This window comes from Protopterus annectens, chromosome 2.part2, assembly GCF_019279795.1.
Source record: "Protopterus annectens isolate FY-2018-M chromosome 2.part2, PAN1.0, whole genome shotgun sequence".
Lineage (NCBI taxonomy): Eukaryota > Metazoa > Chordata > Ceratodontiformes > Protopteridae > Protopterus > Protopterus annectens.
In genome coordinates, this window is record NC_056730.1 from 647,730,737 (window position 1) to 647,742,644 (window position 11,908).

At 36.3% G+C, this 11,908-nt stretch overlaps 1 protein-coding gene across 1 annotated transcript in view; it reads left to right on the forward strand.

The window, feature by feature from the left end:
* Positions 1-10,510, forward strand: part of LOC122795753 (shootin-1-like) — a 944,918-nt gene extending 934,408 nt beyond the window's left edge. Inside the window, exon 16 of the mRNA XM_044064066.1 lies at positions 7,804-10,510. Within this exon, the coding sequence (XP_043920001.1) occupies positions 7,804-7,928 (125 nt within the window). The 3' untranslated portion in view covers positions 7,929-10,510. The remainder of the gene's footprint in view (positions 1-7,803) is intronic.
* Positions 10,511-11,908: the final 1,398 nt, after the last annotated feature.

An 11,908-nucleotide genomic window follows, 5' to 3' on the forward strand; every position in this document is an offset into this window, starting at 1 on the left:
CTCAGATGCTACTTTTCACATAAATACATAAATAACAGATCTGTTTTCAGTGAATCTTTGCTCCTACAGAAAACTAAAATGTTGTTTGTACATATAATTTAGAAATTTTCCTGTAGAACTTATGATCACCAGGAATTTTTTCTGGACAGGGACTTATGATCAGCAGACTGCAGAGGGTCAGATAGCTGTAAAATCACTCCTGTTTCAGTGGGCTACACCATGCTGGCTCACAAATCACTTGAAGCGATAGAGATATTCATTGTCTTCTGTGCTGTTTTGAAACTATTACAATCATGCTTTGTCTGGTGCATTTGCCTTTAGAAGCATCTTCTGAATCAAACACATTAGTAACTCTTCTGGGAATTTAAAAAATAATTATTACATCACCTTAAAAACAACAAAATGGCACCTTAGCAACATGCTGTCAAAAGTAGTAATCTGATTACCCAAAAAAACATTCCATTTCTACAGATGCAATTTCAAATAAATGATTCAGAAAGTAAAATTACTTAATAAGATTTTTAAAATGTTAACAAAAATAAAGATTCACAGAAAAAAAGTTCATTATAAGACTTGAGACTTTTTATTATGTATACGTGTTATAATTCTGATCTTATTTTAAATGTTTCTGACATGCCAATGAAAGAAAAGCATGGTTAATTTTTGTTTATGGTACTTTGCAACTGAATGGCAACTGTTTGACAGATAGGGATTCAGAGTGCTGAGTCCTGTAATATAGAGACTGAATGGCCAAAAACCCAGACTTAATATATTAAGTCCAAGATTGCAATTTCTCAGAATATTGATTTTTTCCAAGGTATGGCAATCTCAGAGTTGGTATATATAAATTATGGGGGTGGGGGATTTGTCCCACTGCAAAAAATGAAGTTTAAAGGAGATGAGTGATGTGCTCTTCTCCTGCATTTTTGGTCTTTTTCGGCATGCCAGGATTCAATGTTTTGAGTCCCAACATTTCAATAGGGATCTCAAATGAACTTCTTGAATAGTGAATTACTGAATAAGCATTTCCCTGTTTCCAATGCAATGAGAATGCATACATTTTTTTTCCTGTCTTTTTAAAACATTTTGCAGAATATTGTGATTTGAGTATTTTCTGCTTGACAAACAAATTTTGTGTTTTTATTTTGGGGGGGGGGGTAGTAACCCTATTTCTGGAATATGGATTTGAAAAGTTTCCTATCCCATTTCTGTTTATATACCATGGATACTGTCCTGCTTATTGAGTCAGCTGTCAAATTTAACTACCATGGAAGATGTTCATTTTGCAGTGTTATCTATTTTTAAAGATCAGTCCCAGATTTACAGAGTAAAGTTGCATAAACATAGGGAACATAGGGTGTGAGACACTTATTATTTATTCAGATAACCACATTAGTGTTGTCTGCCTGTATTTCCTCTGGGAACTACAAAAACTGCTAAAGCTGGACACACTGCCTACATCATCTTCACAGTGATGTGCTGTAAGATCAGAGCTGATATGTATCCAAAGATGATCCCAAATCTTAGTAAGAGGCATCATTGTAATAATCTGACAGCTACTTTAAGTGTCAGATATGTAGGTCATCATTGTGTAAGCAGCAGATTTAAAGGTGGAAGAATCTTTCTACTTAAAGCAAGTATTTTACTAAATCACTGAAGAGTCTAACATTGTGTAGTACTTGGTGCATACTGAGTTATCATGTGCAACCTGTCATGTGAAACTGGTTATGCTAAGAAAAAGATATATCTAAGATCCTAGCCTGACTTGCTTTTCCTTCTTCTAGAAATACAAACATAAGCCTTGAATCTCTTGCTTTCTCTTTTAAGGCGGAAATACTTTGTCAGTGCCCATGAATAGAAGTAAATGAAATGGCTTCCCCATAGGCTGCCCCCCAGTATCTCTAACACGTGCAGCACTACATCTCATTCTGGAGAGAGGTTGCTCAAACAATACTGATATGAACAAGCAACTGTCCTGGTAAGGGAAAATATGGATGTCATGTTGCTTGATGTGGATGAGCACATGGATCATGCACTTTACAAATGCCCTTAGTGTAGTTCTTAACCAAAAGAAAAAGCATGCTAAGCAGAATACTGATTCTCTACTTTGAACCTGAGGAATCTCACATTTGAAGACTGCATTGGAATGGGGGCATACTTAACTTCCATCTCCACTGAAATCTTCCATATATGTTTTGGAATCAGTAAGACCAGAGGATAGAAAGAAACAATTTTAAATCTGTAACTTTTCCAAACTTGCTTAGGTCTGTACGATTCAGAATTGATCTGAAAGATCTCTGCTTCTCAAGAATGACAGATAATACCGAATAATGGCCTAAGTCTTATCGGGAAATTCAAACTGGTACTATTGCATTCTTCTCTAGTAAGTTACAAACTTTGTCCTAAGTTAAGGAAATATAGTTATGAGGTGTTTCTAAGATACCCTACATTTGAGATAAATTGATAAATTCTGTAGCATGCTCTGAATAAATAATTTCTAGAAGCAATTAGTTGGAAACCACAAATAGCACTTTTTAGAAAATGTAAAATGTTTAGCCTATTGGTGTTAGACCTAAGGGTTAAAACATTGAAGAATGTTTAGATGGATTTAGAAGATGCTTGGGACACTTTTTTTTTGAGAAAAATGATTCACTTTAAGTGACTGTAGAAAAAGATTTCTAATTAGATTGTTCATACCCTTTCATTTTCTACTTTCTAAAAAAAGTATTTTTATTGAGCGGGATAATTTCTGAAATATTTTCTTCAGAAATAGGTTACACCTTTCTTTTTTCCATGTTCTATCAGTGTAAGTAAGACTGGTGAATTAGTCAAACATCCTTTCTTATAACATCATCTTATATTGTTATCTAAGATGCGTGCATGTCATTATAACTGCATCCATAACTGGTCGACAAGTGTGTTTGCAGTCTTGATTAATTTCGATAGTTATACTTAGCATTATACGAGGTAGGTTTCTGTTTTTTCTATATTCTCCATAATCTTATTTACAGTTACTTCCTGGTATAAGTTCATGAGCCTTTCATTAAAAATACTTTATTAACTTTAAAATACAAAATGAAGTAATCAAACAAAAGCCAAGTAATGGTTATACCAGTTTATACAAGATAATCCAACTGTACATATAAGCACCATAATAAGTGGAAAATGAGTAAAACGTTAAAAACTAATGTTCCTCAAGGATGAGTACTAGTCAGAAGTAAAAGCCAGCCCAAATGTTCCATTTCTCTTTTTGCCTTTCCTAGTAACACTGGATATTCTGAAGCAAGTCCCAGCTTGACTATCCTATCTAACATCTACTTAAGATCCGTGATTGTATGTGGACTTAACTAAAACAATAAATGATGAAACAAGTCATGGACATTCAGAATTGCCAATTAGCTGAAACACCTGATGCTCATAAGGATCATTTGCATATATCCCATGTGCCTCTGATACAAGAGGTTTGGGAGGTCACTCAGTGGAAGTTCTAGCTTTGCTGGAGTTTTCATTTTGTTTTTACTTACTGTTTTTTCAGTGACCTTCTTACTTCTTGTTTTAGTTTGTTGTTTGGGATATTTTTGCAGTGACCCTAATGATAATGGACATCAGTTGGGTATAAGAGCCCTGTGTTTCTAATGCTTAGTCAAACACTCTGCTTGTGTTGTGTTGATGAGGTCATAACAAGGCAGAAATATGCATATCCACAGCTAGTGGGGTTTGGCTTTATTGGCCTGAAATTGTCCAATAAAATGAAACAAGTCATGGACATTCAGAATTGCCAATTAGCTGAAGCACCTGATGTTCATAAGGATCATTTGCATATATCCCACGTGCCTCTGATAAAAGAGGTTTGGGGGGCCACTCAGTGGAAGTTCTAGCTTTGCTGGAGTTTTCATTTTGTTTTTACTGATTGTTTTTCAGTGACCTTCTTACTTATTGTTTTAATCTGAAACCAATATGAAATTATGAAGACTCTTCCAGAATGAAAAAAAAAACTTCAGGCTTTCACTAAAGTTTAAGACTTTGCAGAGAAACATATTAACCTTCATAAGCCCATTTGAAATAATTTCTGGTATACTAACTGAGAGTTTTAGGAGACCATGATATGAGAGAAAGATGGGGCTATCACCACAGTCCATAACATAAATCAGTGTTCCTTAGAAATTAAGCGCTATCCTAGAAAATGTTATAAACCTGTGAGAGTAATATGTGTCTATGTTATTCAGTAGCCTTAAAATATTATGGATATCTGCCATCTAAAACACAGATAAATATTTTCTAAATCTCTTGCCAAAAGAGAGCAGGCATTTTGTTCTGGGATCTGTAGAGACCTCCTAGATAAATAAGACCATGTTCCAATGTCTACTCCAAACTATCTGTTACTGAAAACAACCTACTCTCTAAATGTGCAAGAACACAAGGGGTGTTTGTGATGGAAGGTAAACACTGAGGATAGTAATTATTTGCCCACATAAAAAACCCTTTTAAAATTAAAAATCTGCCCTCCTCATAACTAAAATATTCTAACACTCAGAAGGGAATATAAAGTAATAACCTCCATTTTACACCCCCAAGGCAAAGGAGAACTAAAACCCTGTAGAATATTAAACTTTAATCAGACCCATGTGTTCAACATCTGTAAGGTGAGGTTACTTTACTGCAACAAAATGAAGTAGGGTTTATGGGACCCTTACAGCCACTCAAGGCACAGCGCTCAAGGCCCAGCTGCTTGAAATGTAGGAACTTGCAGCAAGAAGCTTGAGCAGTTGTTTCCCAGTCTGCCCTCCTGACTGACCAGCTGCTCTAATTCGAACATGAGTTCAGGGACGCAGTTTCCACAACAGTCACAGGCATTCCTATCAACCATCCGGATTTCTGCAGAATGTCCAGATTTTTGTGTCATATTTTGGTCTGTTTCTCATAAGATTTGTAGTTTTCTGACATATCACTGAGTACTGAAGTCAAGAAATAAAGCAGATGTGTGAGTTGCAGACTTCATAGCCTTCAAAAAATGCATATCAAAGCAAAACTTATTACTCTATCATCTTCCCTAAATTTATAAGAGCAATATTTAAAAATTATCCCTGATTTTGCACCTTTTTCCCCTCCCTCTATAATTTTTGTCTTTGTACAGATTTCTTGCACTAAGAGGTTGAGACGTATGGTCACAGGCAATGACGGCCTCATCAAGCTACTGATAAATGGGGAAGGGAAACAAGGGGAGGGGCTTTATATTTAGAGAAGAGAGGGGGATTTTAGGTTTAGGCAGTGTCCGGGAGTTAATGTTAGGTTAGAGTTAGGTTTAGGGTAAGATCAGGAATTGGCTCAAAGTTAAGATTAGCTGGGGAGGAAGATTTTGAGTTTGCTTTGTGATCAGGAGTTGGTTCAGAATTAGTGGTAGGGTGAGGGAAGGGAGGGGGATTTGGGGTTTAGGGAGGGAACAGGAGTTTAACTCAGAGTTTGGGTTAGGGAGTGGAGGGAGATTGTATGTTTATGGAGCCATTGGCATTTGTTTATACTGTTAAGATTCAGGGTTCTGGGGGGATACTTACTTTACTAGTAGTGCACAGAAATGTGGGTGATGGAAGTTAGGGTACTTGCCAACATGAGTGAGTGAAAGCAAGGAAGTGTGTTGTGAGCTAATGGTACCTGAGCACTTGTAGTAGACCTGGGGTTTATAGCGCATGATACATGTAAATAATCTGTATCTTTTAACTGTGTCCACTAAACTATTCACATTCCATGGACATATATTAATGCCAGTCATTGCACTATACTAAGAAAATACCCTTCCATCAATGCTCCCACAATAACTACCACTGTTGCATAGAAACCTCCAGACTTCTGAAGGGTGGAAACACATATCTCATCCAAGTGTAACTGTTCTGAAGATGTAAGATTGCCCATATGTAATGCATAAATGAAGAAATATTCTCTCCAAGTTGTAATGTTAAGGTGACTACCTGACTTAAGTGTGCAGTAATCAAAAGTAATGATGAGGAAGATGGGATATTGTTCTTTTCTATGGCATTCGGAGGATATTTGTAAAATTATTCTTCCCTTCTGATATAACCAGTCAAGCAAGCAGTTATGGTGCTGTCTTTTAAAAGTTAATCAAATTATATACCCTAGTACGAAGAAAAAAAATAAAAAACAAGATATTAAGAGGAACATAACTTCCAAAAGAATCATGTTTCAGTGAATTGCCCTTCTGAAAAATGAAGATACCAAATAATTTTTACTGAAATAATAAACCAAAATAACCATAATGATCATATAGTATTTTCTGAGTGTGGGGTCAAGCAGCCTTCCAGCTACTACTTATACAAGAAAGATACATCACAAGTCTGAGGTTCTATAACGAAGGACAAGAGGGGCATTCTTTTTTGTCATGGTCATGTGACTATCAAGTTGTGGCATTTACATTCAAAGGATCGAAGAATGCTTCCTCACCTGCAAAAATACTCTCCATTCATTTCAGACTATTTTGATTCACTAAATTAACAAAAAGATGATTCAGAAGCTTTGTTTTAGCTTATGTGATTCACTGAAACATGTTTTACACAACATGTTTTCTCATATGCTAAGAAAAGTAGCCTGCCATCTTATGCCTCCAGCAAACAGACCTCTAAGAGAAGACATGCAAAGCATTACCTAAGTGATCAAGACATGAATGGCAATACCTAAAGTCTATAATGTGTTACAAAGTAGCCCAAGAAAGTGCAGCCATGGTACAAAATGATAATACCTTACTAAGAGCAAAAAAACATGATCCTCCCAAAAGCATGCTATCCAGATAAATGCACCAAGGTGGCAAATAGATGGGCTGAAGCAGTGCCATAATGTACAATGCAAAAGGATATCAGCGCTAATTAGTCACTCAGTTGAGCAATGCTTTGAAAAAACATAGCAAGCAAACAACGGGGCTACCACTGCCAATGGATTATTAGATTTGTAATGTTCTGCACTGACAACAGCCAATAATCATTGGTTGCTGCATGTGTTCAAATCCTTTAAATACTAGTATTTGAGGAAATAAAGTAAATAATTTGTGGACCTCTCCATTTCCAAGTACTGACCATCCAGCAATGCTTAACTGGTGGGCAAGGAACACAGGGGACAGTCTACCAATACAGCCAGTCACACAAGGGAGAAAATGCATATAAATAGATGACTACATGTCCTATCGACAGAAATACACAAACAACAAGATATACTTGTGCTACAGATGCTAAAAAATATGAATAATACAGGGGCTAGGCAATAACCCTGACAGTTGCTAATGGGAGGACCCCTGGAAATCCACAGGAGAAAACCATTCACCTGAACCCTGTGCACCCACCACATCCACTGTTTCCAAAGGTATATGGGAAAAGCAACATATCCAGCAGAGTACATTGATTGTGTGTCCTAAACTAAACTGTTACACTGCAGTACCATCTGCATGAGTTAGGAGTAGATTAGCAGCCCATGTCTTAACCAATGATGTGTGTAAGTGTGTGTGTGTGTGTGTGTGTGTGTGTGTGCGTGCGTGCGTGCGTGTGTGTGTGTGTGTGTGTGTGTGTGTGTGTGTGTGTGTGTGCCACTGATAAATGTCACCTAAAGGGACCTGCTAGATCTATTTAATAAAATAAGACTATAATGATTAACAGTTCAGGACATTCATAATCCAGTCTCATAATGTGTTATGCCTTAGCCATGGACAAGCAGGGAAACAATGCATTCTTCACTGGCTTTCTGTTTCTGCATTATATACTGACTTGTGAATTGCTGTCACACTAATTTTCTATTTTGTGCTTCTAGATGAGAAAGACAGCAGCTCCAAACAGGATGTATTCTCATCAGAAAATGAATCCAATCCTGTACTGGTAACACTGAGACAAAAGAGTTCATGCATAAATCAAAGGAGACAAATTAGCATCAAGTAGAAAGGAAACACCATTTCTGAAAAAGTATCAGCTCAAAAATCATCTCTTGGATTGTTTCTGAACCCTGTGTCTGACAAGATCTGAAAACTTATTTGACTTATGATCAGTTTTTCAACATATTCTGAGAGAATGATAAATTATTGACAATAATATATCCTGAGCACAGTTTTAGATTCTGGGATTAGCAAAATGCATTTCCAGTATTAGGCTTCTGAAACACTTGTTTCATCCCTCAAGCATTATGTACACTTTTTTAAGAAATTCCTAATTCAGATTTCAAGAATATGTTTACCAGGTACATTCAATATTCAGCTTGTGCTCACTGCATACAACACAACCTGAGATAAAAACATCTAAAAGGTTTCTAAACCAGGTCACATTTTTATTTCCTAACAAATAAGGTAATGTTCTGCTAACTACTTTTTAAAATTTATATAAATTCTGTGCCAGAATTACCATTTTGCATAACAAAGAAGAAGATGGCAAAAGAAAAGCAATTCAAAGCAGTTGCTAGTTTCTGTTTAAGGTCTTTCCTTATACCATCCCAGAATCCCTTCAGTTCCTGTACTGTTCTATAAATCATTAAACTCCTCTGGGATAGGACATTCTGTGGTCCTATCTTTCCCTCCATGAAAGTGTTATGTTATGTTCGTGTGAATCTTCATCCTTCCTCCTGTGACCTGTGCTTGCTGTTCCTCTCTCACATCATTTCTTCAAAAATTCACCATGGCCATCACACTCTCAACAACAATCACACATTATGTCTGTTCTGCAAAGCATTCATTGGCTTGCAGAGTGGTATACAATAGTCTATAAGATCCTAGTCTTAGTATATTTGTCCATTTATGACCTAGCACCCACTTATCTGAAGGAATTGGTTGTGCCATTTAGCCCCACCTGGACTCTGTCTCCCACGGGCTGCTAGTGGGTCCACATGTGCTTCTTTTGCTTTTCAGGCCTGTAAGCTGTGAAACTTACTAAAAGGGTGGCTTTGGGATTGTCCATTTCTGTTTAGCATTCACAGGACACTTTTAATACCCATCTTTTTTGAAATAGTCTGTGATGTCTGTTGGCTATTATATTTTAATCTTATTTTATCACTAAAATTTTATGGGACACTTCTGGGTTTTATGTTACATTTGTATTTATTTTTTATTTGTTCTGACCTTTGTTATTAGTGTACTATTTTTTTAATCCCAGCCACAACAGACTTCACCTTCTATTTTCTCATGATTATTCCACATTCTCAGCTCATATATTCAGTGGGAGGGTTCTCCCTCCATTAGAAGCTCCTTGATTCAATAGAAGAGTGGGTCATCACTGCACCAAGACAGGAACATGAGAGCTAGACTATCATTTTGCTGTCTGCGTGATTTGTATGTTTGTGAGTGTGTGTGTGTGTGTGTGTGTGTGTGTGTGTGTGTGTGTGTGTGTGTGTGTGTGTGTAGAAACCTTAGGCACTTCCCTTGTTTGCTTAAAATGTGCCTTCAAGGAGACTGTCAGGGGCAGTTATTGCCCAAGAGATGGCAGTATATTGGCCTGACCCCCACACACACACTCTTGAGAGTAGACATCTTCTGGCAGCCATGGATCTGCACAGGTAACTTAAGCCTTCCCATTCACTGAGCACATAATCATCACCATTCCTCTTCCCAAGAGATAGGGAGAAGAGCACACATGCCTTGGCTACTAATTAAAGCCACAATATGTATATCATAGTTAGGGAAGGGCTTAATCCATCTACACCATTGGGATAATGTAAGGACACCATTTTTTGTGTTATTAACAAACATATATTTTCATTTCCATATATTTGGTTGAGTTATGTAAAACAGTGCTACATAGTGTTCCCATAATTCTGAGGTCTGTCCTACACTCCCAGTTATCGGTGTCTCTCTAAATAACTTGCCCTACGTACTGCTCTTTGCTTCCTACTGGGATTGCATTTTCCTGTTCACAATATCAATTTACATCCCACTACAGTTCCCACATCCACTTATTTAACTTCTGACAAGTTTCATTTGTTGTTTTGTGCAAAAGATATTCCAGGTATGTCTGTTTAAACATGTTCTTGTTAATTTCATCTGTAACCCATGAAGCCATGCTGTGACCTGACTCTCAGAAACTACAAAATATTTTCTGGCACATGCAAGTGAAAATATAAAACAGACAGATAACTGCTTGTATGCTCTCTGTCACTGTTATTTTTTAAAACACCTATCTATGAATATGCCTGTCATCTAGTATCACACCAAGACTTTACCTGACACATGTACAGCAATCACTTTAATCAGTGAAGAACAGATGTTTTTTTCTGATGACTCCAAATAACAGAGTACATTGGATTTGTTGTACCCACCTGGATTTAGTAAAGATTATTCTTTAAGCCAGTGTTGAAAAGAAATTACCTGAATCTGATTGATCAACAATGTCTTTTATCATAGCAGTTGATGATTCAGATGTGTTGGAGCTTGCATTGAATGTTTATGTTTTATAAGTCATTCTTGAAGAAGTTTGAGATATAATCTGAATGTTTTGATATTCATTTTTATATGCCAATAAATGTTTTTGTCTTTGTTGAAGTTGGATTGATATTTATTCATTTTGGTCTGATTTTAATGACTCAATAGCCTTGCTTCAGCTTTTATTCATTCAGCCTATTACTCCAGTACACTTGATAGATACCCATTTGGGCCCAATACCCTGTTACTTTTGATTCATGACTCTCTTCATCACTTCTGCAAGGTTTGTTTTTTCTCATTGCACCTGACTTTCATCCCATGCCAGGACTCTGCTATTCTATTCCTATATGAAAATAAAAACAACAGCTATAGTTATAACTCTTTCTCGCTGCAGCTACTCTAATGCATTTTCATACCAGTAATTTGTACAATTATTTGTTATGCTGTTTTTAACATCATTTTGTGAATGATGTCTCATTACATTTTTAAACTACAGTTTGTTACATCTCTTCAGGTATGTTTTTTAAATGTTAGAGATCAGAGTGTTTTTTATACACACAACCTGATGAAACTTTGGTGAAATCACTCATTGGGTTGGATTTTGTATTAAAGTCACCTGATATTTATGCCTGATTCTTGATCAGATTTTTTTCTGCATCTTGAATTTTAATGAAAATGTATATTTTATATCATTCTTTATTCCAAGTTTAAATCCAGTTTACAGAGTGTCACACTACCAAGCCTGAACAAACCTATGTGTGATGATTATATATATGAGATGGTATTCCAATCAGCATTTGAGATTTCTTAGGGAAACTGTCTGTGAATTATACTAGAACATTCACAGTTTATAGTCAAAGTTGATTGTATTATTTTGCCTGTTTCAGCACAGGCAGGTTTGGTGCTGGCTTTTCTCTTGTGACAGAAACATTTGTTTCAGCAGTTTCCTATGCACACACACAATATATATATATATATATATATATATATATATATACTAATTTTTCTGCAATACAAACTCAAGTCAAACATATTTTGAACTTGTACTGTGTTCCACATCCTGGTGAGAAAACAAATACCCTCTACTTATTATAAAAGAGTAATGTAGCTTTCCAAAAGGCAATATGTTGAATGATGAATGTTTCATGGAATTGTTCTTGAATTCTCAACACATACTGTAACTAAGACTTCTATTCTATAGTTAATGACTTATAACAGCTCAACAATGAAGTTGGCAGACATTTTATCTTTGCTAGTTCAGGGACTTTTGATGGTGCTAGTTTTACATTGACAGAGAATGTTTATGCAATGCCAACTGAGTATGGATATCTGCCAAGTATGTAGCGCATTCCCAACTTTGAAAACACGTTTTATAGCTACACCTTACACAATCTGACTATACAGCACCTTGGCAGACTGTCATACTAAAATGTCTGTGTATGCCGTGGTGTCTCCACCCTTTAACAGTTCTTAGTAAAAGTTTCAACATATACTTGAATGCTACCTGCAATACTGCCA